The sequence below is a fragment of the Hippopotamus amphibius genome, chromosome 9, assembly GCF_030028045.1.
Source record: "Hippopotamus amphibius kiboko isolate mHipAmp2 chromosome 9, mHipAmp2.hap2, whole genome shotgun sequence".
Taxonomy (NCBI): domain Eukaryota; kingdom Metazoa; phylum Chordata; class Mammalia; order Artiodactyla; family Hippopotamidae; genus Hippopotamus; species Hippopotamus amphibius.
Window position 1 is genome coordinate 78,890,606 of NC_080194.1, and position 27,717 is coordinate 78,918,322.

Here is a 27,717-nt window from a genome sequence, read left to right on the forward strand (position 1 = left end):
AACGTTTGGGGTAATTTTACAAAGATCTTACAGTTGCTGACTGCCAGTTTAGACATCAACCCTAACCCCCTCCAGATCCCATCCAGGCCTCCAACTTCTTCGGAAAGTGGAGCAGGCTCTTCTGGCTCCCCTCTCCTTCCACCAGAACTTTCCACCAAGTGCCAAAGCTTTGTCCAGGTCCCTCTTTGGTCCCTCATCTCTAAATCCCAAATTGAAACCAAATAATCATCCACCAAATTGTAAACCGTAACTGTGCCTAGAAACCCAGGCCATGAATGTTGGAAACACCTTAAAGGAACAGGAAATCTACCTTCCTCACTTTGGATTAGGAAATGGGACACCAGAAACGATCTCAGATCTGAGACCAAGGCGAGTTTCTGGACTCTTACTTGGATGTTCTTTAAAAGGCATCATGCCCCTGCCCTACCTATACGTCTGCTAACATTGTCCGACCAAAACAGAGCTAGGAAGAAGGAATATTCTCCAAACAGAGTAAAACTTCCCCTCCAGAGACTTGGGATCCCTGCTAAGACAGGTGCCCAGGGAGCGTGCTGGGCCCCCTGACCTCGGTCCAGCGCCAGAGGTCACCCGTAAGGCTGCCTGCACACCTGCGCCTCTGGCGCCCCTCCCCCACTCAGCAGGGTGTGCCCCTCCCCTGGAGCCCTCCCCTGGTCCCTCTCCCCCACACCCCATACCCCCAGACCCAAGTGTTCCTTCTCAGCCCCAGTCTGTCCCCTCTTCATACTCACCACACCTGTCACCATCTGTCTTTGCCAGCCTGGGTGCTCCACGGGACAGGGACCCACAGGCTGGCCAATGGTGGGTGCTCTGTAGATCTGGAGAAGGGGTGCATAGGTGAGACGAAGTCACAGAGGCAGGACACGGGTCTTAAATACAACTTTATTGGGAGTAGGCCGCTGTCCCCGCAGCAGCCAGCTCCCACGTATACACAGTATACACAGCCCAGCCAGCACCCAGGTCCTTCCATCCTTCTGCAGTACACGGGATGCAAAAGAACCAGACACAAAAGGGGGCTCTGTAAGTGACAGCGTCTAGTGCCTTCGGGAGCCAGTGCCCCGGCTGGGGACACTCAGGTCCCTCCACCCATCTTCGGTTCCCCTGCCCCCGCTCCAGCACAGGGAGGCCGAGGTTGGGCTCCTCCAATCCGTGCACGTGAAGGGCAGAGGAGGCAGGGGCTCCCGAGCCCAGATCCTTACTGGTCCACACCCCACGGAAAAGGTTGCTGCAGCCCCCAGCATGTTCCTCTTCTTCCACAGACGTGAGAGACCACCACGTCTTAACTGTTTGCTCCATCCCCAGAAACCTGTGCCTTGAGGCTTGTCTCTGCTCAGCCTTGGAGAGTATGGTTGGATTAGTGAAATGGTCCCAGACAAGACACACCTCCCAAGTTGTCTTGCTCGTACTTCTTTTAAAAAGGAAAAAAAAAGGAAAAGAGAAACCTCACGACAGGAAAGAGCGTTGAGACGCAGCTTGTGTCAGGGACAAGGTTGGTTGTCCCTCCTTGGAATGGTTCGTCTCGCCACTCTCCCGGGGGCCAGGCGCCCCCACTGACAGCAGCTCCCTTCCCACCCACCCATTCCCTGCCCCTTCCGCACGCCCCCGTGCCCCCCCTCCTCACCGAGGAGGGGTGCACCAAGCACAGGGTGCAGTGCTGTCGTCGGCTAGCGGGGGCCCACATCTGCCCTGCGGCCCCACAGGGCTCACCCGGGCAGGGAGGGGTTCCTCCTCACTCCCGTCCTCAAGGGTGACGGCAGGCCCGCCTCCAGGACCCTCCTGCCCTCTGCCCCCTGCAGGAGCTCGTTCGAGGGCTCAGCCAGGGTTAGACTGGCATTAGAACACGACCCCAGGCGTGCCTGGCTGGTCAGCTGGTTGGTGGATTCTGACCATCAGGGGAAACCAAATAAAAGGGCTGACTCCCTTTCCCAGGGAAGACACGTGCTGTGCTCGTGCCTCATTGAGGTCCAGGACTCACTACCTACACTCAGAAGCAGACGCTCCCATGTTCGTGCTGGGGCAGCTGCACCCTCAAGAAATACCCTGCTTGGCCAAAGAATCCCTAACTCCAAAACATCTTCCCACGTGGAGCAGTAGGAAACATCCCAGTTTCCACTCCCCTACCGCGTCTCTGAGATAGACAAGCTTCCAGCAGTTCCTCCTGGTGGCTGGGTCAGCTAAGTGCCTCCGGAAATCTCTCCCAAGGAACCTGAAGACAGAGACCCTGTCATCGCATTTGGAGGCCTGGGGGGGAGGGGCGAGGGTCCCTGTTGTGAAGAGCAAGAAGCATGAACCCAAGCTCATCTCTGTCTGGGCAGCTCAGTCTACAGGGGCTGCTGAAAGCACCAGGGTCACCGCTGCCCCTCAGGGGGGACAAGGGTGGGTTCCCAGAGAGCAGAGCCTGAGGTAGCAAACAGTGAAGCCTGTTATCCAACTGCAGAAACTACAGCCTGTGATGCAACGTGACAGGTCCCAGCCTAGACTGCATGTAGCTGTCTGGATGACACCCACTTGAATGTTCAGCACCTGGCCCTTGTGGGTGTGTCCCACGTCCCCCCTAGTGGGATCAGTGCCCCCTGTGGCAATGCTGGGTTAAGGTGACAGCCTTACTTATACCTTCCTCCCTGGAGGAAGAAGCCCTCAGAACTGGGGCCTTCTCCTCCCCATCCTAGGGTGACATTCCTGCGAAACTCAGACCCAGCCCCAGTGACAGCAGAACCCTCTAGATCTCTCCTCAAACTCCCTGCTTCAGGCACAGAATCCATCACCCCTCGTAAGTTTCAGCATCTTTTTTTTGATGGCCGGATCTCTCTTGAAGAAGACAACAGTCTCCCTACTGATCGCCTACCTCCACCTGCAAAGTCTCAGAGGACACCTACAGGAAAGCCCTCCCACTAGTCCGAAGACCGGAGGACACAGGGAGAAGAGGCGACCCTTTAAGGAATGGCTGAGAGGGGAAGGAAGGTGAGGAACTTGGGACACTCTCCGTACACACACCTCATCCCAAACGGAGCAGCCCAGGCTCCAGTTACACCTGCCCCCTGCCCCTCAGCTCTGCCCACTCCCAGCCAGTTTTCACTGTTGAATCCATGCTGGTCAGAAAAGAAAGTGGCTGAAAGCACCATAAAAACCTGCCTTGTTCAGAGACGGCTCAGAGCCCTGGGGCCCCCTGAGGGTGCCAAGCTGCTGGGCCATGGCTCTTCCAGCAGCCTGTGGCCTCCCTGATGGGGGCCAAGGTCCCTGAAGTTCTGCTGGGAGGCGCCTGTCCTCCAGGTCCCTGGGAGACTGGGCCCTGCGCCTCCTGCCCAGCTCCGCGCACCTCTCAGCCTTGCCCCGAGGCTATCCCCGGAGGAGCCGGGCATGAGGTAGACTGTGTCTTAGTGACTTAACTTCCCCGCCCAGGTCCTTGTCCCTGGATGCGGGTGACCTCGTGGCTTGGGCCCCGGCCATGCCCTCTGCCGGCGGCCGGCCAGGAGGCGGCAGCGCAAGGGACTGGTGAGTGAGGAGGAGGGCCGCCCGGCTCAGCACGGCCTCAGGACGCAGAAGTCCAGCTCCTGGGGCTTCCGGCGCAGGTTGCACTTGTCCCGAGCCAGCAGCCGCCCTCCGTGGCCCACGCACTTGAGCGGACGCCTCTTGAAGCCCCGGCCGCAGCTCTTGGAGCAGGGCGACCAGGCGCCCAGCTCCCAGGCCGGGCAGGGCTCCCCGCAGGCGCGCGTGTCCGCGGGTCGGTGGGCGGAGTCGCAGGCGGATGCTCCGCGCTGCCCCGGGGGCCCGCGACAGTGCACGGGCCGCCGCTGCAGGCCGCCCCCGCAGCTGGCCGAGCACGGCCCCCAGCTGCCCGCCACCCAGCGCGCGGGGGGCCGGGCGTCCGGCTGCTCCACCTGATTGGAGAGGCTGAGGACACTGTTGTGGAGCACCGAGGGGACCCGGGGGTCCTTGGGCGGCGAGGCCCTGTCCTCCCGCGGCTCCTTGGGCAGGTAGAAGGAGTAGCGGACCCGGGGCGGCGTCATCTTCCCCACGGAGAGCACCTCCACGGTCAGGGGCTCCAGGATGGGCCGCGAGGCCTGCAGGCTCTCCACCGCGGTCCCCGTGCCGCTGTAGCGCAGCAGGCTGCCCTTCACCACCAGGTCCCGCTCCACAGCCGACACCACGAAGTGCCCGTTGAGCAGGTACTTGCCTTGGCTGTTCTTCAAGGCCAGGTAGTTGTCGTCTCCGATCAGCCCCTTGTAGCCGCGCTGGCGGATGTCAATGCTGGAGGCGCCTGCTGGGATGGCCACCACGAAATTGTAGCCGTGCCTGCAGCGGAAGGATGAGCGTTAGAGAGATGCGGGGGCCTCGCTGCCCTCCACGCCGAGACCGGTTTCCCTTCCCAAACCACAGGCAGGTCAGCAGGCGGCAGAGCACAAAGCCTGGCCCTGTCCAGGGGTCACACAAAACGAGAGGTATGCGCACACCAGGCACCACCAGATACTCTGGCTGCATCGCCTCCAGAGGGAGCAGAGAGGAAGGGGGAGGAGCACGGGAGAGGCCAGGGCTGGGGCCGATGCAGGGAGGTACACGTCCTGGCGTCAGGGACCCAGACCAAGCCTTGACTCAGACACCAGCTCCCTGGGGGCTTCAAGCAAATCAGCCTCTCTGGGCTCCGGTGGCCTCATCTACACAATGAGCAGGGTAAAAGAGATGATGCCTTAGCTGCTTCCCGCTCCACTAGTCTATGAAAGGGACACCTGCCATTTAGCCCGTGAAGCAAGTTGGGGCATTTATCTTTAATTCCCTGCCTGGTCTCTCCTGCGGGCCCCTCAGGGAAAGCCTGCAACACCATCCGCCTGCAGTGCTGGAACACCCAGAGAGGTTGCACCCAGGGCTCGGCAAAGGGCACTGTGTCTGGGGGACAGTCAGGCTCCTGGACAGCCATCAAGGCCTTCTCACCACCAGCACCTGGACCCCCAAGTTCTCAGAGCCAACCCCACCCCTCAACTGAGACAGCAGGGCTCTGCTTGCCCCTGCTTCTTCCAGAGCTTGGGTCCAGACTTCCCAAGGAGCAAACGTCCCCCCAAAAATAAAGGGAATGTGCTGCACCTTAAAAAGTCAGGAGACCAGGCTCTGCAGAGACATTTCTTCAGCTGATTGGGGCACTCATTTCCCAGGGAGGGGGCTCCCTCATTCCCAGCTGCTCACTCCACCGTCTCCCTGCAGTTTAGTGCCATTCTCACCTTAATCCCGTCCCCAAGGCCAGGGCCTCAGGCTCAGGAAGGGGGGAGACGGTCACACTGGTCCCCAGAATGCCTTGTCCTGTTATCATCAGCATGAACATTTAGTGAGCGTTCATTATGCACAGGGGACTCTGCTACCTGAATTAACTCCCTTAATCCTCACAACGGCAGGACAGGAGATATATTAGCATCACACTCACTTGGCAAGTGGGGAAATCTAGAATTATAGAGATTGTGTCACTTGCCCAGGGCCATCCAGAAAATGCGGAACTGGGATTTGAACACAGGTCAGTCTCACTCTAGAATTCTAGACAGACCCCAGCAACTCTGCAGTCTCCCTGAATATCACCTCCTGCTAAGAGAGGTCCTACTCGGGACCTCATCTTCGTTGGACGAAGGAATGAATGAATGAACGTCATGCTCGTGGACGAGCATGAGTGGCCTCCGCCACAAGGGTACCAGCCAGGATCTGACATTTACTCCACCTAAGCCAAGCTTCCAATGCCTGGGGGCAAGTCCATGCGCCCCTGCTTCCCTCCCCCCACCCCCCCAGGGCCCAGAACTCACATGGGCTTGGTGAAGAGTCCAGACACCTTCTTACAGCTCTTATTGTCTCCCCCGCACACCCCACACTTGTCGAACTTCTTCTTGGAGCCCAGGTTCCCATCACAGCCTGCCTTGATGCACTTGCCTTGGACGCAGACCGAGGTGGAGTCAGGAGTACACGGCGTGCCGTCCACCACCTGCAGCGGCCCAGGAGAGGGAGGAAAGGAGCGGGGGCAGCTCAGCCCACTGCTCCCTGAGACCCTGCCCCTGCCCTGGTCTCCTGCCCAGGCTCACCCACCTTGGGCGCCAGCACGTAGAAGTAGCCGGTGCCGTTGGCTCGGCAGATGAGCTTGCACTTGTCCCGCGGGGAGACGCCCGAGTACTTGGGCACCCACGCCACAGCCAGGGTGAGCCGGTTGGTGCTGTGGTTGTAGCCATTGAAGGCCTCGCACTGCTCCTCCCGGAAACTCTTGCCAGAGGCTGAGGAGGGAGAAAGCGCATGCAGGAAGCTAAAGGGAGGGGTGGTGGGGAAGAGGGCAAAGGAGAGACTCCCCACCCCCCGGGGGGATACTCAGCCTCCCCTGGCTCTAAACAGCTCCTCCTCACCCTCACTGAGTGTCCCCATCACTGAAGCCATCCATCTCAAAGGACCAAGGCAGGCGGGGACCAGAGGATGCAGGATATAGATGGTAATGCATGCCCCGGGCAATGTGCCACCTCCCTCAGTGGTCTGGCCTTAAATTCCCTCTATGACAGGAATCCTAAACAGAACCCTTCGGCAGTCTATTGAAACTGTTTCAGAATGTTCTTAAATGCATAAAATACATACACAGATTACAAAGAATACCAATTATATTAATATACAACTATCAGTATATTATGAAACATATTTGTGATATATGTGCTTCCTTAACCCATTAAATAACAAGATTCAATAATGAGTCTAAAAACCACTGTAATTGTGAAGCAGTGATGATTAAATGGCATTTTGAGAAAAATACACAACATATGAAAATACCTGTGATTTTTAGCGGCAGAACCACAGGTACTGCGACTAGCACTGTAGTTTGTTGTCTAATTAAGAGAAATACTAAATTTGAGGTGGAAAGGTTAGTAAAAAATACTAAATTGCTAACTGAAGGAAATACTAAATTTTAAATTAAAAGGTTAGTAAATATAGAGATGTCATTTTCCTCCCACCCAAGTTCATGAGGCTTGGATGAAGAATTCCTGCTTATATACAAGTAAGAACGGTCTCTGAGTTCGAAGCAGAGCTGTACCTATTCCAATCTCATAAAAATAGCAAGAAACTGAGAATGTGGAAAAGATGTAATTTACTTTTATCCCAGTAAAGTATAGATAGCCGATCATGGTCTATAGGAAAGTCAAACAAGGGATATGTCACAGTTCTTTTTTTTCTAAATCATTTTATTTCCATTCTGCTATTGTTACTGCAAAGGATTATTCTTAGAAAACAAATAAATTAAAAGCTACCCTATTTTATATTTGCAAATGAATCAACAGGCAAAGGATTAATCTCCAAAATATATAAACAGTTCATCCAGCTCAATATCAAAAAAACAAACAACCCATCAAAATATGGGCAGAAGACCTAAACAGGCATTTCTCCAAAGAAGACATATGGATGGCCAAGAGGCACATGAAAAGCTGCTCAACATCACTAATTATTAGAGAAATGCAAATCAAAACTACAATGAGGTATTACCTCACACCAGTTAGAATGGGCATCACCAGAAAATCTACAAACAGTAAATGCTGGAGAGGGTGTGGAGAAAAGGGGAACGCTCTTACACTGTTGGTGTAATGTAAATTGGTGGGGAATGTAAATTGATACAGCCACTGTGGAGAACAGTATGGAAGTTCCATGCAAAACTAAAAATAGAGTTACCATATGACCCAGCAATCCCACTGCTGGGCATATACCCAGAGAACAAATAATGCAAAAAGACACATGCACTCCAGTGTTCATTGCAGCACGATTTACAATAGCCAGGACATGGAAGCAACCTAAATGTCCATCAACAGATGAATGGATAAAGAAGATGTGGTACATATATACAATGGAATATTACTCAGCTGTAAAAAGCAATGAAACTGGGACATTTGTAGAGACATGGATGGACCTAGAGACTGTCATACAGAGTGAAGTGAGTCAGAAAGAGAAAAACAAATGTCGTATATTAACACATATATGCGAACTATAGAAAAATGGTACAAATCAACCGGTTTGCAAGGTGGAGACAGAGACACAGATGTAGAGAACAAACATATGGACACCAAGTGGGGAAAGTGGGGAGGGTTGGGGGGAATGAATTGGGAGATTGGGATACCAAATTGTACACTCTAAATATACGCAGTTTATCGTATGTTAACTGTATCTCAATAAAATTTCTTAAATAAATAAATTTTTTTAAAAAACTAACCTATTTAAAAAAAAAAAAAAAGAATTCCTGCTTATGAAGATGGGCTTGTCGGTGCTTAACTAAGTGGGTTCTAGTGTCCTGTCCCCTTGGACCATTTAGCCTCCCAATCTCAGCATCAGAGGAAAACAGCCCTGGCAAAGGTGGGTAAGTCAAGAAATGATCCCAAGGATTCTGCACATCTGCACATCCACACTTCGCCCTGGAGTGAGAATCCCGATTGCAGTAGCTCTGTGGCCTCCAGCCAGCCTCCCCAGACTGGCCACGGCCACCCCTCTCACCTGAGCTGGGGCAGGACTCCAGGTTGCAGGAGCGGTACTTCACCCTCACTCCCTCGCAGTACTTGCCGCCATTGGTGGGGGCAGGGTTGGTGCACTGCCTCCGGGCCAGCTGCACACCCCCGCCACAGGTGCGGGAGCAGGGGCCGTAGGGCTCCCACTTGGCCCAGGAGCCGTCCACCTGTGAGGAAGGGTCTGTTATACCCCTGCAGGGTTGGGGCGCCACCCCCACCCCCACCCCCTGAGCCTGCACAGGAGCCCCTTGAGGACAGCCTCCACCATCCCATCCCATCGGAACAAAACCCAGTTTGTACTACAAGGGAAAACATGACCAGCAAACGATCCCGTGCCCGGGTTACACAGGACACTTCAACCTGTTGATTAGCAAATGCCCACTGCTCCCAGTTACACACGAGGCCCCGCAGAGGGCAGGCTCCTGGCTGTGGAGTCAGGCAGGCAAGTTCCACCCACACCTCTGCCCTTGCCACATGGGTGGTCCTGAGTAAGCAGGGAAACGTCCTTGAGTTTTAAATGCTCCGTGTGCAAAAATGGGGCCAGCACATCTGACCTCAGGTCTGAGGTTAGAAGGAAGATTTAAATGATGCAGCGTGTGTGAAATTTCCTAGCACCGCACTTGCCACCGCGCGGGAGCTCAGGGTTTCTCCCTGTGTATCGTTAGTGTCCCTACAAGAGTCTCTGAATCTAAAGGACGGCCAGTAACCTGTCACCATAGATACCTGAATATTTTCATTTGTAAAGTTTCTGCAGTTCAGACTTTTTCCAAACCAGACTGGTCTTCACCTCAGTCCGGGGCTGAATTTGAGAATGTTTCACTACAAGCAGATCTAATGTTTGTGCTAAGGGGAGATAAAGACTATTGAGCAATCCTGAAACTCTGTTTGGCTTTGGGGTGAATTATGCAGTGTTATTTTACTTTTTAAGAGGGTGGAGAGGGGATAGAAAATTTATAGTCTTCATTATGTTTTTCTTAGGATGACAGTAAAGTACGTTCTCAGCCTTGAATACACACGCGTTGGGCAACGGGGCACAGCTGTATGAGGCCAGGGTGGAAACGCTGTCACAGGACATCCAAAGCCACGAACCCGCACGGAGCCAGTCAGGAACTGGCTGCAGGTAAGACAAACACTTTAACTTAGGTAGGTACTCAGAGTATGTATCCTATCTGTCCCTCTGTCAGAGAGTTCTTGTTTCATTGTATCAACATGTCTGTTTCAACCTGCAGAAAATCACATTTCCCTTAACCCTGCTTTTGCCTCAAACCAGAGCCCACCTCGCTCCATCCCCTACCTTCCTCAGAGAGTCAGCCACACCTGCTCTTTCTACCTGCTTCCTCCTCCATGCCTTGCAGTATGGGCTCTGTCCCCACGGCCCTCTCAAAGATCAGCAGTGACCCCCTAAGTACTGAAGGAGTCCGTGCCCAGGCCTGTCATCCCCAATCTTCAATATTCAACTTTGCTCCTGTGGCTTCTGAGCCAATGCTATGTTTTTTTACCTGGCATCACTTCTTCCTACCCACTCCTATAGGGAACACCTGCCACGTGCCATTCAGTCACTCATCTCCCAAATATTAGTTGAATTCCTACGACCAGCCTGGCACCATGTGCAGCAAACCCCTGCCTTCAAAGCAACAGCATCCCAGCAGGGAAGACAGACAATAAAAATAAGCCTGTGCACACAGTGTCAGGTGGGGTTAAGGGAGGTGTGGGAGAGGGAGAAGGGGAGGGCCCTGGCGAGGCGGGCTGCCCTGTGTTACAGGGGGGTGTGGAGGCCTCACTGCTGAGGTGACATTTGTACAGAGGCCTGAAGGAAGTACAGGAGTGAGTGTGCAGACATTAGGAAAAGAGTGATGGGGGTGGGGGTAGGTAAGTACAAAGACCCTGAGGAGGTAACGGGAAAAGCTGGAGATGAAGGCGGAGACGGGGCTCACTGGTTCTGAGCGAGGAGTGAAACCCCTGAAGGGTCCGAGCAGAGAAGTGGCGGGACCTGGCTTACATTTCAAAGGACCCCTCTGGCTGCTCTGGGGGGGACAGCCTGTAAGGAGTAGGTGAGAAGCAGGGGCACCAGTTACGGAGCAGGTGTGATAATCCCGGGAGGCGGCGCTGGCGTGGACAGCGTGACAGCAGAGGAGCTGGTGAGAAATGGCTAGGCTCTGCATCGATTTTGAAGACAGAGTCCACAGGGATTGGTGGACACGCGTCTGTGGCAGAGAAGAGGCCTTGTTCTGAGCACCCGGAAGGCGCCAGAGCCGGTTCTGGGCAGTGACGGGGACCTGCGTTTTACAGGTGTTGTGTCTAGGATAGCCACCAGTTAGCCAGCGGGGGAGATGGAGAGACATGCCGTGTCCAGGAGAGAGGTCTGGGCGGCAAGCTCGGGCGTCCTCAACACGTAAATGTGAATGGTGTTTGCAGCCAGCGATCTGTCAGTAGGTGACCCATCTCAGAGGTTGGGGTGGGCGGTGACGGGGGCGGGGACCGAGCCCTGAAGCACCCACCCAAACACTGGGAAACAAGAGTGTGGATAAGGGGCAGCCGATGGGGGAGGAGGGAAACGGGGTTGGAGGGAGGAGGGAAAAGGAGGAAGGAAGCTGTGTCCTCAGGGGAGAGAGCCACGGCTCATGTCAAGTGCTGCTTGCAGGTCAGGCAAGAATCACTGACCAACAACGTGCAGGCCACCGGTGACCTTAAGGAGAGTTACTTGAGAGAAACAATAGGACTGAGAGCCTCTTGGGAATGGGCTCCAGAGAAAAATGGCAAGACAGGCACTGGGAGAGAGCCGGTTTGTACAGCTCTGTCAAGGAACTTTGCTATAACAGGGAGTCAGAGAGACTGTGGTAGCTGGAGAGCAAGAAGGATCATGAGAGGTTTAGTTTAAGATGGAAGGAATTACAGCAAGCCTGCATCCTGATAGGGTCCTACTCAATGGAGGGGACAATCGATGCTGCAGGAGAGACAGAGGAGGTTGACAGGGTGCTTCCCTCGAAGAGACGGGACAGGAGAGCATCGGATTGCAACGCACAAAGCTTGGCCTCAGGTGAGCGCGTGAGCAGCTCGTCCACTGTGCAGGAGGAAAGACAGCACCACGGCCACAGAAGCAGGTCCCTCGGTGGATGTGGTGCTGGGAGCTGGTGGGAGCTCTCGTCTGAGTACTCGAATGCTTCGTTTTTCACCAGCAAAAGGGAAAGTGAGGAAGGGAGCTGGCCATGGAGGAGGGTGAAGGTGTAAAGTGGCAGCTTAGGTGGTTGGCAGAGTGAGAATTCAGGAAATAAAACGTGATGTGACCCCTGAGCAGCAGGCCGGGCCCCCCTCAGTGTCCATGTCACTGATGTAAGCTGAGGCCAGCGAGCAGGGCTCTGTGTGCTTCTCCGGCCGCGTTCACCTACACTGGCGCTGAGGAGGTGAGGGAGTCGGATGCCACCAGGGTGGTGGCTTATCCCAGTGAGTATGATGGACGGGGGCAGGGGCGTGTACCTGAAGGAGTGATTCCACTAATGGACCACTGACTCTCAGCACAGTAAGAGGCTGGTGAGGGCCTGAGAAGCCTGAAGGATGATGGTAAGATGGATGGGTCCATGGACTGCAGGTCAGATGGGATTGAAGAATTGCTGGAGTCCAAAAACTAGAGGGAGTGAGCTGGGAAAATAGGGCCTCTGTGGACAGAGTGGGATCCCTGAACTGAGATCCATGGGGTGATTAATACAGCAAGCTTTGTGCTTTGACCTTGGCCGATGAGGGTGGTGTCCTCCCTGAAGGGCCAGGGTGGAGAAGGGACAGTTTGCTCCGAAATGAGGTTGAGCATAGAGTGGATTTGGCTGCTGATGGACTGAGGGGTCCAGGGCACTTCTCCCATCACATTTCCTGTATCCAACATCCTCCTGACCAATTTCTTTATCCTCCAGACTCATCTTCCCAAGAGAAGGAGCTGGCTGTGACTGGCCTGTCCTCAGGACCTTCCAGCCTCAATGCATCAGGCTGGCGGTCAAAGCAACCGCAGGCTGGTCCCGAACCACCCTCCCAAAGATGCCCCCAATGGAGCGCTCATTCACGCAAACCTCCAGCTCAGCCCACCTCCCAGACTCTGCTCCAGCTCTGCCTGTTGAGACCCTACTTGTCCCTCAAGGCTCTCTTCAAATCCGACCACCTCATCAAGGCTTTTTCAGGCCCCTCTAATCATCATTAGTCTCTCATCCCTGTTCATGACACGTTCTCCCACTCTGTCTCAACAAACAGCGCGCACCCCTCCACATCTTGGATTCAAGTTACATTTCTAGCTTCCCTACTAGACTGTGCCCTCTCTGTCATGGCCCATGTTTTGTTTTTCTGACCACCAGAGTACTTTACCCAGAGTCCCTGAATACAGTGGGTTATTGCCTGATAAAAATGACTGAAGCTTAATTAAATGTATATTTCCAGAACACAGAAGATTCTACATAATTATGTACCATGTCCATCTCAGGGCAATTGATACAGTGCTTTGCTTTTTTTTATTCTATTGCCTCTGAGTACGTAGAAACCCCAAGGCAAGCCCTCCTGTGGCCGGAGCAGGAGCAGGAGAGGGATGGACAATCCCCTCCAGGATCAAGGGAGAGGAGGGACCTCTTTCTTATTCCTTCCTGGAAACGTGCAAATCCCTTTGCTGCCGCAACTCAAGATCTCACGACTGTAAAGTTTTTATTATAGTGAGAGAATATTTGGGTTCTGAGTTTGTTCCGGTTTGGTTGCTATTCCTATTTTTCAGGAAAAAAAATAACTCTTGTTCATTTACGTTTCAGCTTCGAAAACGACCAATCACAACAGAAACTCAAGCTTGGTTCAGGGGGTACCAAATGCCAGGTTCTGAGCCTGGCTCACCTCGGGCCAAGGGCTCCCCGGCCACGGAACACCCGCTGAGGGCAGAAAGGAAGAGCAGGCAGTGAGCCAGTCCAAGCTGCAGGTGTTGGGCTCTGGGTCCAGAGCTCCTCCCAGGAGATGGGGTGCAGCTCAGGGCTGGGCCTGCCGCCCCTAGGAACGCTCCCCACCCGCCTATGGCCTCACCAGGTTCTCTGACCAGCCACATCGCTTCTCTCCGGTTTTGGAGTCAAGAAGGGAATAGGACCACAGCCAGGGAAATCGAGGCACAGAGCAGCCGTGAGGTGCAGCAGTCTGTGCCGGGCTGGTCCCCAGTGGAAGCCCCGGCGTCTAGCCCCTGCCCCCCGGTCCCCTCCACACGGCTCTGGCCCACTCACCCGGTACTTGCTGAGGTTGTGTCTCTCCACACAGGCCCCCTTGAGACAGAACCTGCCCTCGCCGCAGCTGGTGCCGTCGGCCCAGGGGAAGTGGCGGGTCTGGCACACCATCTGGCCCTTGGCCTTGCCGGTGCACCACAGCTTGGTGCAGTGCTGCATGTAGGGGCAGGGCTTGGAGCCCACACCGAAGGCCAGCTCGCACTGCTGGCTGAGGGGGTAGCTGGCGCCTGGCAGGTCCTCGGGCAGGGAGACAGGCTTGCTGGGCTGGTCCAGGAGGCAGTCGCCTGCAGGGGGCCGAGGATGCTCATCAGGGACCAGCCGGCAAGGCGGCCGTGGCCAGTGCGGGGTCTCCACGGGAGGGGGGGTGAAGCCGAGGCAGCAGAATGGGCCCCGTCAGACGCCGTGGGTGACGGAGGACAGACCAGAGGGGGCGAGCCCACCTCCCCCGGGCCCCGCTTACCGTGCCCGCTGTCCAGGAAGTCGGTGACGATGGCCGCGCTGCAGGCCGACCAGGGGTTGGCGCGGTCGATCTGGATGAGCGTCGGCGACATCATGTGGTTGCCCCGGAGCCTCCCGAACACCTCCTCGCACACCTTCACGTTGTCGTGGGGCATGTTGAACACATGGCCTGCGGGGAGGCGAGAGGCCTCAGAGGGTGGCACGTGGGCGACATGTAGAGCAGCCCAGGGCGCCGGCGGACCTGGGGGTGGTGGGCGGGGCAGGGGGGTGGGCGCAGGCGGGGAGCTAGAGAGCCCGGGTCTGCGGTTTTCAGGCCGGTCATTTCTGCCTAACGGTAGATTGCTTTGCACGTGTTCTCAAGAGCATGTTCTCGGAGGTCCTGCCCTGTCCGTTGGGCTCAGTGAGGACAGAGGGTGTGGAACGTGCTCTCCCCTTGGCCCCTAGTTGATGAGACACTCGGACTGCTGGCAGACGTGGACAGTGTCACTGGTCTCATCGGGAAAGTGAGCCACCTCTAAGGCAGACTCTGACCCTAAGGAAGGACCCCGAGGGAGCCAAGACAAATGTCCGCCCCCTGCCCAAAACACCCAGCGCGCCCCCCTCCCCCGAGAGTCCCCCCGCCTCACCCAGCTCGTGGGCAGTGGTGAAAGCTGAGGGAAGCCCGTCGTCCTCGATCACAGAGCAGCTTCTCTTGGGGTCGCACATGGTGCCCACGTCGGCCATGCCCAGCGTGTCACAGGTGGTGGCCCCGCACAGGTCCTGCGCCGGCCGGGGAGAAGCAGAAGCAGGACAGACGTTAGAGACATAACAGAAGGGACCAGATGGGAAGGAAGGGCACTCACCCTGCTCCCGGCCCCAGCAGACCCAGCACTTCCCCGCCGGGCCCTTCGCACGGGGGGTGGGGGGCTGGGAGGGGGGTACTGCAGGGCTGTTATTCATGGAATGAACCCATGCTGAGGGAGGAGGCCTCAGGAGGAAAGTTTGGCAGCTCGCTGAGAAGATGCTGCCCAAATCCTACCCAGAGAGGCCCTGGGAGGAAATTAGGAGATACAGGATTACGCTAGAAGGACCCCTGCTGCTTTCTATAGACACAGCCTTCCCACCCAGAAAACGGTGACTCCCCAGCTGGGTGAGGTTTGGGTCGTGGCTAACTGGGCAGGAGTGGGTGGAAGGCCAGCACCATCCCAGCCAGAGTCAGCTCTGGGGCCTCGGTCCTTGATAAGAGGCTGCCTTCAGACAACCACAAATTAAGCTCAGACTCTCAGCCAAAGGGTCACTCCCGAGGGCTGGGAAGGGCAGAGCGAGGCGGTGACAAGCCCAGATCCAGACCCAGCTCCGCTGGCCACAGAGCTGCGGGGACCCCAGGCTGGATGGCCGCTGCGACGAAGACACATTACACGGGTCATGACCTAAGCAAGAAGGTCCCTCTTTTTGTACTGAAACAGCCTGCGGCGGGGCCAGGGCCTCCAGCAGTCCTGAGAGGATGCACTTCGTGGATGTGGAAGGGTCTCCTGGGGGCGCATCTCACAGGACTCAGGAGCACTAGGGGCCCGCAACGTGTCCAGGCACCTTAGGAGCCCGCAGCTGGAAACACGACGAGACACCTGTACACATTCTGCTCCTCCTGAGAAGACACTTTGCATGGGTGACTCTGGTACTCTCTACATCACATCCCCGCCTTCACGCGGAGGGCATCTGACAATTCACAAGAAGTTTATGTGCAGCATCTCTTGTGATCTCCACCACAGTCCGAGGAGGCAGAGCTAGTATTACACCCATTTGTCGAGGGTGGAGACTGCGACTCGTGGTCACAGCTAATCACAGTGGTGACGAAGTGCTGACACGGGGCCGGCACCTGGCAGGCAGAGTCCTAGTTAATCCTCCAACATCCACTGGAGTAATGACTGCCCCCGTCACCCTCCAGAGACACCTCTTCAGACTCCCCTGAAGCTCAGAGAAGCTCAAGTCCCAGTCAGGGTCTGAGGACTGGACACTCACGCTCTTTGCACCTCGTCACAGCCTGTTACCCAGCACCTCCTGAATCCACGCGCTGCAGGTGTTTCCCCAGGAGCCCAGGTGCTCAGACAACATGCACACAGAGCTGTCCTCAGTCATGTGCCTCTCTAGGGCTGTGTGCGCGCGCCTGCACGGGTGCCTGTGTGTGCATGCACGCGTGCTCTCATGGGGAAAAGGAGGGCAGCCAGGGTGCATAAGTGGGGCCAGGGGGCATCGGAGAAAACATGGTCATAGTACAGAAAATCAGCAGAATTTAATCCAAAGTGCTCAGAAGTTTACCACCTGAGCAGTCAGACTTGGCTTCCCACGGTCAGGTGACAGTCACACCTTCTCATGAGTTCGCAGTGGTTCTGGCCAGAGAACCTCCAGGGGGATCAGACTGAACCAGGATGCACCTGAGTCCCTGGTGGGTGGAAGGTTATCCCGCCCTCGCTCACGGCACCTCTGCCCCTTCTGGGAGCCCCCAGGGGGACCTCAAATTCCCATCTCTCCAAGTGCCCTTCCCTCTCCAAAGGCTAACTCCCCAGAAAGTTCTTCCCCCAGAGTTCTAAAACACCTGCTGTTGGGACGCAGAGGGGGGCGGCTCACCTGACCAGTGGTTGAGGGAGTGTGGCCGCTGAAGAGCAAGCTGGGGCGATGGAGCAGCCTGGGAACAGAGGGGAAGGGAAGCAGGACAGCTCATGCAGGCACAGAGTCAGCAAGGCAGGAGAGCACAGGATCCCACAAAGCTGGTCACCCCTGAACGTTCTAGCCTGGCCGTCACAGCCTGTAGGGAGAGCCTGCGGGACAAGCCTGTCACACTGTCCCCGGGCCGCCGTGTGCAGCCAGCACTGGCCTTGTGTACGAGAGGGCACGGCAACAAGCACCAAGAAGCCTAGAGTCTGGTCCTGGCCCATCACCACATGGCTGTGTCCCTTCAGGCAAGTCACTCCCAGCTCCTGAGCCTCACTCTCCTCCCCCGGGGAAGGGCAAGCTCCCAACTAGAACCCAGACGGTCCCAGTGCCCTAAGCCTCTGCTCCTTGCCAACCCCAGGGTGCTCAGCCCCTCCGGCCTCTGACTTATAAAAGGAACCCCCAGAACAGTCTACCTGTAGAATGGAAAGAACCCTAAAGCTGACCTTGTCTGCTGACCCATGTTGCGTAGTTGATAAAACCAAGTCACAGAAATGTGAAGTCACCCACATGGAGATTCAGAGGCCCATTCCCTGCCCTGCTCAGTGCAAATGGTTAGAGCAGAGCGAGAGCTCAGGCCTGGGTCCAGCGGCTGCTGGGCAGCCCGCCTCTGTGGTCAGAGGTCCTTAAAGCCAAAAGCCTCCTTCCTCTCAGGGAGGGTGGATTCTCTCTGAAGCAGACATGCAGCTGCAGGCCCTTCCTGGCCAGGAGCAACCTGTTCTTTCCATCAAGAAATCCCAGTTTCCCTGGATCAAACAAGAGGAACAAGGCAAGAGCCGGCAAACTTCCTGAGGGTCAGGGCACAGCTGAGAGCAGCCGTCAGGCGGTATCCAGCCCATCGCTGTGGGAAGACCAGCTGCTCGGGGTCAGAGGCACCGCCTGGCCCTCTGCCCCAAATCAGGACTCAGATGGAGGCTCACTGGGCCTCGGTGCTTTGAACGCCCACAGGCGACTGTGCAGGCCTGTCATGCCTCATTGGTGGCACTGAGTGTCTCCACCCTTCTGGAACGAACTTAGATGCACTCAAGCTGCCTTAACCTCCTCAGCTCAGGCACTTGTCTCCAGAAACAGAACTGGTTCTGGTTCCTTCCACCTGGTGGGTGTAGGCCCCGCCCAGCCCGGCCCCTACCTGCCTCACTGCTTCTGGTGATTTGCCATTTCTTCTTGTAGCTGCAACCACTTTTCCAAAGGACCCAAAACTCACCTTGACCAAGAACCTAATCCTCCTGGATTATTCTTTTCTAACTGTCTCTTTTTATAAAAAATAATTTAGGACTGGAGCCATAATTTGGAAACAAAGCAATAAATTAGGATAACACCTCACAGTGGCTCATCCCATGTTTACCAAGATCTCGCACTGCACACAAGCCACACCTCCCTGCCAACTGTCTTCCTTAGGGCCCTCCTTCCACCTCCTCTCACTTCCCCTGCCATCTGCTGGGATGCTCGTGTTTTCTAGCAAGATGAAGAGACGGAGACCCACAAAAATCAAGCACGTTCATTTTTTTAATGTGGCAGAAGACACATGTTGAGATGGAGCCAACTTCCTGCTCACATGAAACTCCTAGGCGTGTGAGCCAGTGCTCACGTCCACGGCCACATCACAGCATCCAGGGGTTCTATTCAAAGAACTGCAGAGCCGCCCTCTCATCCTGCAGCTGAGGAAACGGAGGCTCCGTGAGCTAAGATCACTCCACCAAGGCCCTGCGGCTATGATGTGAATCATGGGGTCCACATCCGTGCCTTTTGACACCGGGGCAGCTGTGGCCTTTGGTCTGAATGGCACCACACGGGGTAGGGTAGCCTAATCACTGCTGAAACCACCCTGCACTGGTATTAACACTGCCCCACAACTTGTTTCCCATCTGAATCTCGCCCGTGCGTCACTGGATTTCCTCATCCAACTCAAAATCCACTTCTGTTGTAATCCCCAAGGATGGGAGGGCCTTGCTCTGCTAGGAGGAGAAAGAAATCTAGCAGTTCAGTGCCTGGGCAGTGTGACTCAGGACGCCTGGTGAGAAGAGGTTAGCACACCCGGGCAGCTTTTATCAGTGAATTCTGTTCCATCAGAACGTAAATCCCTCAAGAGGTACCAAGTGGTATCACAGCAAGAGATGGAGGAAACCAAACAAGAGTTACCTCAGTGAGGAAGCAGAGCAACCCAAAGCTTGCAGGAAGACCAAACTTTCTCCAGAAGCCATCACTTCAAGGGGGTTGCACATCACGTCCGACAGTAGCCAGCATTCTTGCGCCAGACGTTGTTCTAAGCACTTTACCTGCTCGCTCACAGAATCCTCACAGCAGCTTTATGAAGGAGAGGCCATTACTAGGCCCCGTTCTACAGATGAAGACCCGGAGAAGATGAGTGACCCGCCCAGGGTCAAACAGTGAGCCCAGGTTTGGATGGGGTGAGAGCTGAACCCAGGCAGTGCGGGCACAGCCGGGCCCTCCCCACACCTGCAGGCTGCCTCTGGTGCACCTGCTCCTCAAGAATGAAGGGCTGGGGATCTCAAAAGGGCAAGGTCGTCCACTCCGGACCCCCTGCCCCCCAGTGCAGGCTGGTCACGCATGGGGAGAGGCCAGGAGAGGCCCAGGGAGAGGGGACAGCAGGATTAAGGGCCTCGAGTGCTCTGGGAGCAGGGTTTGCACCTGGCTTCTGGCCCTGCACCTGCATGGACACACTGACCCTGGCCCTGCTGTGCACCATCTGCTAGCTCCTCCGAGACAAAGCCTGATGACAAAGATCCAAGATGAAACGCCGAAGAACCTAAGGCTTCCTCTCCCAGCCCTGCAGGCTGACAGCCTCAAAAGTTGGATGAATGATCCCTGGAAAGGGAGGTGAAACTACCTGAGCACCCAGGGCTCTGGGTCCTTTCACTGCATCACACCTCCCTCCTGTGAATACACTGAACAATGGTGACATGCACGGGCCCATCGGCGGGGCTACAAAGATGTAGAGAGGCCCTGCCTGGAAGATGAGTGGGACTGGCAACTGAGGAGCCCAGAGTTTCCACACACACAGGAAGTGTTGGGCGTCCCTGCCGGGAGATGGGGGCAGAATGTTTTGAAGAAGGGCCATCTCAAACCTAAACTCCAGCCGGGCACCCATCGGTAATTACTGGACAACAGCAGACACACTGAGCGAGACTAAGACAGCAATGGTAACAGCCGCTGTAACGAGGCACCGATCCCAGAACACTCAGTAGCTCGTCCCCTCCACAGTCCCGCGAGTCAGGTACCCTGGTCCCCGTCATTATCCTCATTTTACGGATGAGGAGAGAGAAGTGCAAACAGCTGATTCGTTCACTGTCGTCGCTAAAAGTGCAAGTGCCAAGATCCCAGTTCAGCTCCGCCGGACTCTACGCCTGTGTTCTTTCCACGGTGCCCTGTGACCCAGGCAAGCTGTCACAGCAAGGTGAGCGAGAGGGCCCCACGTGATGCAAACAGCTACACAGACGTTCAGAGGCAGAGGAAGGGCAGGACCTACCGAGGGACCAACCTCACTGGCCCTCCTGACTGACCAGTGCTAAGAAAAAGAAAGAAAAGTTTCCAGTGCACGCTCCTCCCTCGAAACTTCCTCCCCACCCTCTCCCATCACTCCTGGCTTGCTTATTTGCTGTGAGTAAGAAACAGGGCAGAAGAACAATCACCCTACAGGCCAGGGAGAATCATCTCCCCTCCTTCTTCTCTCCCCTCCTCCCTCCCAGGAGGAGTCGGGTTGAGTTTCCATTTAGTGGAACAGATTCACAAACTATTAGATACCAAATCTACAGCTGTCCCTCTGCTAACATCTTCCTCCAAAGCCTGACTTCAAAAAAGATCCTGACAAAAGACAAAAGCTCTAATTCAAAAAGACACATACGAGAGAGTAGCACAGACATATATGTATACTACCAACTGTAAAATAGATAGTCAGTGGGACGTTGTTGTATAACAAAGGGAATCCAACTCAAGGATGGAAGATGCCTTAGAGGACCGGCGCAGGGAGGGTGCGGGGGACTCGAGGTGGGGGGGAGTCAAGGAAGGGAGGGAATACGGGGATATGTGTATAAAAACAGATGATTGAACTTGCTGTACCCCCCAAAAAAACAATAAATAAATAAATTAATTAAAAAAAATAAAATAAAAAAAAAGACACATGCATCCCAACGTTCACTGCAGCACTGTCTGCAATAGCCAAGACATGAAAGCAACCTAACTATCCATCGACAGAGGAATGGATAAAGCAGATGTTGTATATATACAACATATATATGTATACACACACACATACACACACACACATACACACACACACACAATGGAATATTACTCAGCCATAAAAAAGAGCGAAATAATGCCATTTGCAGCAATATGGGTAGGCCTGGAGATTATCATACTAAGTGAAGTAAACCAGACAGAGAAAGACAAATATCATATGATATCACTTATATGTGAAATCTTAAAAAAAAAAAGATACAAATGAACTTATTTACAAAACAGAAAGAAACTCACAGACATAGAAAACAAACTTAAGGTTACCAAAGCAGGAAGGGGTTGGATGATGGATAAATTAGGAGTTTGGGATTAACATATACACACTACTATATATAAAACAGATAACCAACAAGGTCCTACTGTATAGCATAGGGAACTATACTCAATATTTTGTAATAAGCTATAAGGGAAAAGAATCTGAAAAAGAATCTGGAAAAGAATATATATATACACATAACTGAATCACTGTGCTGTACACCTGAAACTAACACAACACTGTAAATCAACTATACTTCAATTAAAAATAAATAAATAAAATATAATAGACAAACGACAAAGACTTACTGTATGGTACAAGGAACTATACTCAGTATTTTGTAATAACCTATAAGGGATAAGAATCTGAAAAATTCTTTTTATCGCTTTTCTATACACCCGCAACTTATACAACATGGTAAATCAAAACAAAAGATCCTGACAAAACTGTGATTCTTTTTATTGTATTGGGAGATGTGTGTAAAATCCATACTATCATTTTATCATTAGTATTTCTTTTGTTGGAACACTAAATTTCACTGTCACGTTGCAACAAATTTATTACGGAAAGAACTGGCCTCTATTTCAAATGAGGGTCCAGAATGCCGACCCTCTCTGCACAGTGTAGAATACGTACACACCCCTACAAAACCCAAGGCCAGAAAGGGAAGATGAGGACCCAGCTTGGCACGTGAGAGGCAGAAAGGTAAGAGCATGAAAGAGGAGAGGAAGAGAAGAGGACGATGACAGACAGCCTGCCTCGATGGCCCCACGAGAGGAAGAAGAGAGAGCAGAAGAAATCGGGAAGAGAAGGGGACGAGGGAGAAGCACACACAATACTCAGTGCAACAGGAAAAACAAGTAAATGAAGGAATAAGCAGACAAAAAAACGGCAAACTATGAATCCTAAAAAACAAGTCAGTCCCATGGAGGAAACATCACAAACCAGAGTGTGGCCTGGAGGAGTGAGCCTCCTCCAAGGTAGAAAACAAGCTTCCGGTCCCATCACCCCCACCTCCTTCCCGCTCGCCCATCCTTTGGTCCAGCATCTCTCTGTCCCTTGTCTTCGGCTTCCAGGCTCATGTGAGTGAGAATGACCCCCCCAAGGGCTTCCAGAAGAGGAGGGTCCAAGCCTTTGCCAGGACACTTACGCTGCACTGTAATGCGTGGTTTCCTTGTTGGGGTCCCTGACATGCAGTGAATTCCTGGAGGCCAGAGGCCACATCTTACTAGTACCTGTGTCTCCACAGTCCAGGATACTACCGGAAATAACAGATGCTCAGTAAGTGTGAAGAGAATGTATGGGTAATGAATGGAAGCCAGCCGACCGCAGAGTTACCCAAACAGCAGAGGCGCTGGACCTAAAGAGAGAGAAGACCCAGGGAAGTGCTCTCCCACTGGACCTCTGCCCAGTGCAGCGGAAGCCACAGAAACTTCTTCTCACAGAAATAACCGTCCACGCAGAACAACTGGCTCTCATTCTCCACAGATCCTGATTCCAGTCCTGTGTGACCTCACCCTGCTGTTATGAGCTGGAAGCTGATTGCTTTGCAGAATCCGACGTGCACTCTTCCTCCCGGGAATGGACTTATCCTGAATCTTTAAGGAAACTCCTCAAATTGTCAAAATCCTTGCTATATGATCCATTGTTCCTCCTCTGTGAACCGTAAAGGATCCACCCTGGGTCTCATCTTCCCAGTGTCTTGATGTCAACACCCCACATCCCTCCCTCCGCCTGCCAAGATGACAACAGGCTCCCCACAGCCCGGCCTGGACTTGTTTCCACTGCTGCAGCTCTGAGACGTCGGAGCAGAGCTCCGTGCCTGCTGGTCCTGCCTCCCTCCGGCTCTCCTCGGAGCACCCCGGCACCTGGAGCTCCCCAGAGCTGCTCTCACCTCTTCCTCACAGGAGGAAATACCGTTCAGCCAAGCCCGACCCCTTCCTAACTGCTTCCTCCCTGTGAAAACCACAACTGGAGTGTGATCAGAAAGAGGCAACTGCCATTTTTCCAGTATCTCTGGGGGAACCGAGAAATAGGTGACTCTAAAGGTATCCATCAGTTCAAGGTCCTTTAGAGACAAAAGGTAATTTACAAAATAAGTACATTTCTAAAAATGTCTTATCCAAACAAATTACATATATTCTTTTCAAATTTTAGTTTGAAAAAACATTGATCACACCAATATCCTAATAAATAGGGTTCAAGCAGAGAAGCTCAACATCTGATTTATAGGATTACTCCCGACCCTCATGAAGTAAGACAAAAGTCCCTCTTGTGTTGGAGCAGAGAGGAGGCTCCAGGTTCCCAGAGACAACGTTGGCCTCCGTCTAGAGAGAGCAGCTGCGCACTGGTGTTCTCATCTCATACTGTACCTTCCCCAGGGAGCTTAGGAATGAGCCGTTCCTAAGACTCTGAGAATGCAGCAGGCCCTGTTGTCTGTGCTGGCGAGGAGGGCGGGGAGAGACGTTTGCTCTAAAGCATGAAGCACATACCTGTGTGACCGGCCTGCCGACTCGGCCTCCCCACTCTCTGGCTTTGCCCTCTCGACGCCTAAGGGAAAGACAGCTTCTAAGAGTCCCACCGTGAACATCCCTGCTTCCGACCCAAGCGGCCATACATCTTGTACCCATTATGCATGGTCAACACAGCCCCCTGGGGGGGAGGGCGCCTAGCACACACCACTGACAAACAGAAGCTTTCACGCTGTGTGATTGCTTCTTCTTCAAAAGGCAGATCCTTCTGATAGGGTGGCCCATATTCCCAGCAGGAGCCCTCTTCCCAGGGCTGGTTCCAAAAGTCAGCCTCCCCACCAGGCAGCAGAGACCGAGGTCTGTTACTTTACACCAGGGAGTGGCCTCCACAGGGGCATCCCAGGGAGCAGATGGGGCAACAGCTGCTTTGCCCATTAAGAGATCCTGTTCTTGGCCTTTGCTTTTTCCCCAGCCACCTGACCACCGAGTTGCTCTGTGTGCAGAGGTCGAAATCACCTCCTTTGTAGCTTCCCCATGACTCAGGCAGTGCTTGTAGGGGCTGGGCAGTGACGGCTCCACAGACTTCAGTTGGAAGAATGAGCACAAGGAAACGGACTCAGGCCAAAGACCTCCCTAGAGTAACCAGGTGGCGGGAGGAGAGAGCTGGGAAAGGAGGAAGTTCAGCTCCAGGAAGGGACCAGCTGTGCCAAATGGGTTAGTGTGGAAGACTGCAGCTCCTGCTCCAGTCCCGTGTGTGCCAGTCCATCTGGATACAGGAGAGAGTCAGGGCGCCACAGGTCCCCAAGGATTCCGTGCCACCCCCACAAGTTTGTGCTTATGATGTTCATAAAACAAGAGCCTGGCACAGATTCAAGCCACACACCCCAAAATCTGAGGAAGCAGCAGGTCCCATGGATGCCCTTTTTCCTCCCAGTCTCCTGCATCTGAGAAATCTCAAGAATCCAAAAACACAGCACCCAGTCACTCCAACATCTATGAATCTAAATTTTCAATAGATCCACAGCAGAAGGCAGAGCTGCTTTTCTGATCTGCTTTTTTGATCTGTCTTTCTAATCCCAAGACTCAGTATCCTTCCAACCCTGCAGCTGGGATCTCCAGATGCGCTGCCCTGAGCTCACTCCACTTGGGCACCACCAGGGGCAGAGGCTGCGGCCCTGCAGGCAGGCGCCCTCATAGGAAGTTTCCGTGAGCCTCGGTCATGAGCATCCCTGCCTGCTCTGCCCGGAGTCTATACCGGGGCACAGGGTCACTCTCCACCAACAGGGATACGGGAAAAGTGAAAGAGCTGTTCTCAACTCAGCTCCAAGTGAAGCTCCACTTGAAACTCCAAGCTCCGAACAGGTACTCCAACTAGTTTGCCTGCTCTAAATGGACCAGAAGCCCCTCAAAGAGGAAACAGGCCCAGCACAGACGGTGTAGGAGAAGCAGCAAAGAAGAAGGAAATGTTCCCTGTACTTGAGTCTGTCCTTTCACTGCTTCCCACGAAAAATCCCAAACGAGTCCCTCTATCCCAATCCAGGTCTCCCAGGCCCAGGACAGAGAGAGGATAACAACGTGTTACCCACGAGAAGAGCAGCAGGCGCTCAACTTCCAGTTCCACAAGCAGAAAAAGGAAGGAGGTGTCTGAAAGGACTTAGACGCCCCCTTACAGTAGGGCCGGACCTCGCCAACACCATCCTCAGAGCGCCTCCTATCTGCCTTGGAGACAAACTGCTGCTCCGGGGCGGCAACTTCCTGGGTTCCGGCCCCTCGGCGCCGGATCCAGGAGGCGCTCATTGGCCGCGCCAGGCCCACACCTTCCGAAGGAGCAGGCGTTCCTCTGACCGCCCACGTGCATCCGGGTGCTCATTAGCCGGAGCGCCACGAGCCTAGGAGCCGGCTCTCCCCGGAAGATCCAAAGTGGCAGTCGGAAGAGATCAACGAAATTTAAACTCTGGTTTGGGGCGGGGGGTGGGGTGGGGGGATTGGGAGACACAAAGGGCATTTGGAGAGTTAAAGGCGGTGATTCCCCCAAAATGGGGGCTGTCTGGGTCCAAAGAGGTGACAGATCAACTCACCTGCCGGGTGAAGAGGATGGCGGTGTCCCAGTACTCAGGGTGCTTGTCACTCACTTTGTTCAGCTTCTTCTGCCACGCACAGAAGTTGCGCAGCGTCAAGGCCGCGTTGCCCGTGACCTTGGGCCCTGTGTCGCGGTCTCCGAGAAGCAGCACCTTGACCACGACGATGTTAATGGGGTTGAGGATGCTAGGATGGCGGTAGAGTCGCGCCGCCGTGGCCAGCAGCGTCAGCAGATAATGCTCCAAGTCCGCGCCGTGGAACTTGACCATCGACTCGTCCGCCACCACCAGCGTCTCCACGTACCGCGAGATAGACACGAAGCGCTTGGAGCGCCCGGACCTGCGCCGGCTGCGACCCTCCCCTAAGCTGATATGCCGAGGCTTGTAAGGGTCCAGGGCCCGCAGGATGTCGGGGTTCCAGCCTGAGGCCACCCCGCAGCGAGACGTGGGATCTATGGGAAGCCCGCCGGGGGCGCCGCGGCGCTGGAGGAGGTGTGCGCCCTGGCTGTTGCGCTGCGCCGCCTGTGCGCTGGCGTTGGGCAGAGGGCTAATGACATACTCGGCGCCTCGGTAGCCGAAGGCTCCACGTAGCCCCCCGCACAGGCTCAGGGCGGCGAACGAGTCTGGCTCGGCATTCACGTCCCCAGAGTAGAAGCAACGTCGCAAGTCCGGAGAGCTCCCGAGGAGTCCCTGGAGGGGGACACCCAGATGCTCAGTGGAGAAGGCGGGCGCCAGGAACTGAGCATCCGGCGTCAGGTGTAGGTAAAAGTCCTCCTGAAATGCTGTGATCTGAAAAATGAGTCCCTGATCCTCGGAGTCCTCGGGACCCCGCCAGTAGTAGTGGCGGCCGTTGATGTCCGGGTCCAGTCGGATGGGGACCACCACCTCCCGCTCTGGCTCTGAGCCGCCAGCGGGTGCCCCGGCAAGAGCCAGCGTTAAGATGCCCAGCAGAAGCATGGCGCCGGGCAGCACACAGCCGCGCTCTGGGAGGGACTCGGCCGGCTCCCCGGCCGCCGGCACTGTCTCCTTGCAGCCCGCACACCGGAACCACCGACGCCCGGGACCGCCCGCAGCTCCCAGAAAGGAGAGCCCGGGAGAGGGAGACTCCTCCCAGAGCAGTGAGAGTGCACCGGGCAGCTCGCGCCTCCTACCTGTGCCTTTCCAAGCAAAGCGCGCCCTGGGAGCTTAAGTACAATCGCTGTCAAGTGCAAGGACGAAGATTTGCAGCAGAGAACTAGAGGGAGGTGCCGGCCGCTTCTCCGAACCGCAGCTGCTCGGCTCGCAGCGCCGCAAACTAGGCGCTGGGCGAGCCTATTAAAGGCCCCCTCCTCTTTGGACTGCCCAGTCAGCGCCCTCCCTCCCTCCCCTCCCAGCCTCCCAAAGCTTGCAGCCTCCTGGGGCCACCGAAGAACTCGGTCCCGCCTCCCGAGCGGAGAGCCACTTGGCGGGGAGGGAGTGGCGTTGAGCTGAGGCAGGAGGCGTGGGCTGGCCAGAGAAGCCAGCGCCGTAGTCTGGATTCTCCTCCTGCCCTCACGCTATGCCCCAGTGCCCTACACCTCAGTCCGGACCCACCTTCCAGCCGCTCCCTGGGTCTCAGCCTTTATCTTAAGGCAGTTGGGGTCAGGAGCTGGACATGAAGAGCCACCACTGACCACCTCTGCCACACCCACCTCATCCCTCCTGTTACAACATCCCTGCTGTTTCCTCATCACAGTGTCCTCTAAAAAACCTAGAACCGAGAATCGCCCCTGTAAATTTGCACATTCCCAGGCA

General features: G+C 54.9%; 1 protein-coding gene across 1 annotated transcript; it reads right to left on the minus strand.

Annotated features, from left to right (window-relative positions):
* Positions 1 to 1,609: 1,609 nt before the first annotated feature.
* ADAMTS15 (ADAM metallopeptidase with thrombospondin type 1 motif 15) lies at positions 1,610 to 27,264 on the minus strand. The gene is made up of 8 exons (XM_057695479.1): positions 25,945 to 27,264; positions 14,821 to 14,953; positions 14,196 to 14,363; positions 13,736 to 14,019; positions 8,497 to 8,674; positions 6,073 to 6,254; positions 5,796 to 5,971; positions 1,610 to 4,311 (listed from the first exon to the last, which is right to left on the minus strand). The coding sequence occupies exons 1-8, from the start codon at positions 26,899 to 26,901 to the stop codon at positions 3,537 to 3,539; spliced, it is 2,853 nt and encodes a 950-aa protein (XP_057551462.1). The 5' UTR covers positions 26,902 to 27,264; the 3' UTR covers positions 1,610 to 3,536.
* Positions 27,265 to 27,717: the final 453 nt, after the last annotated feature.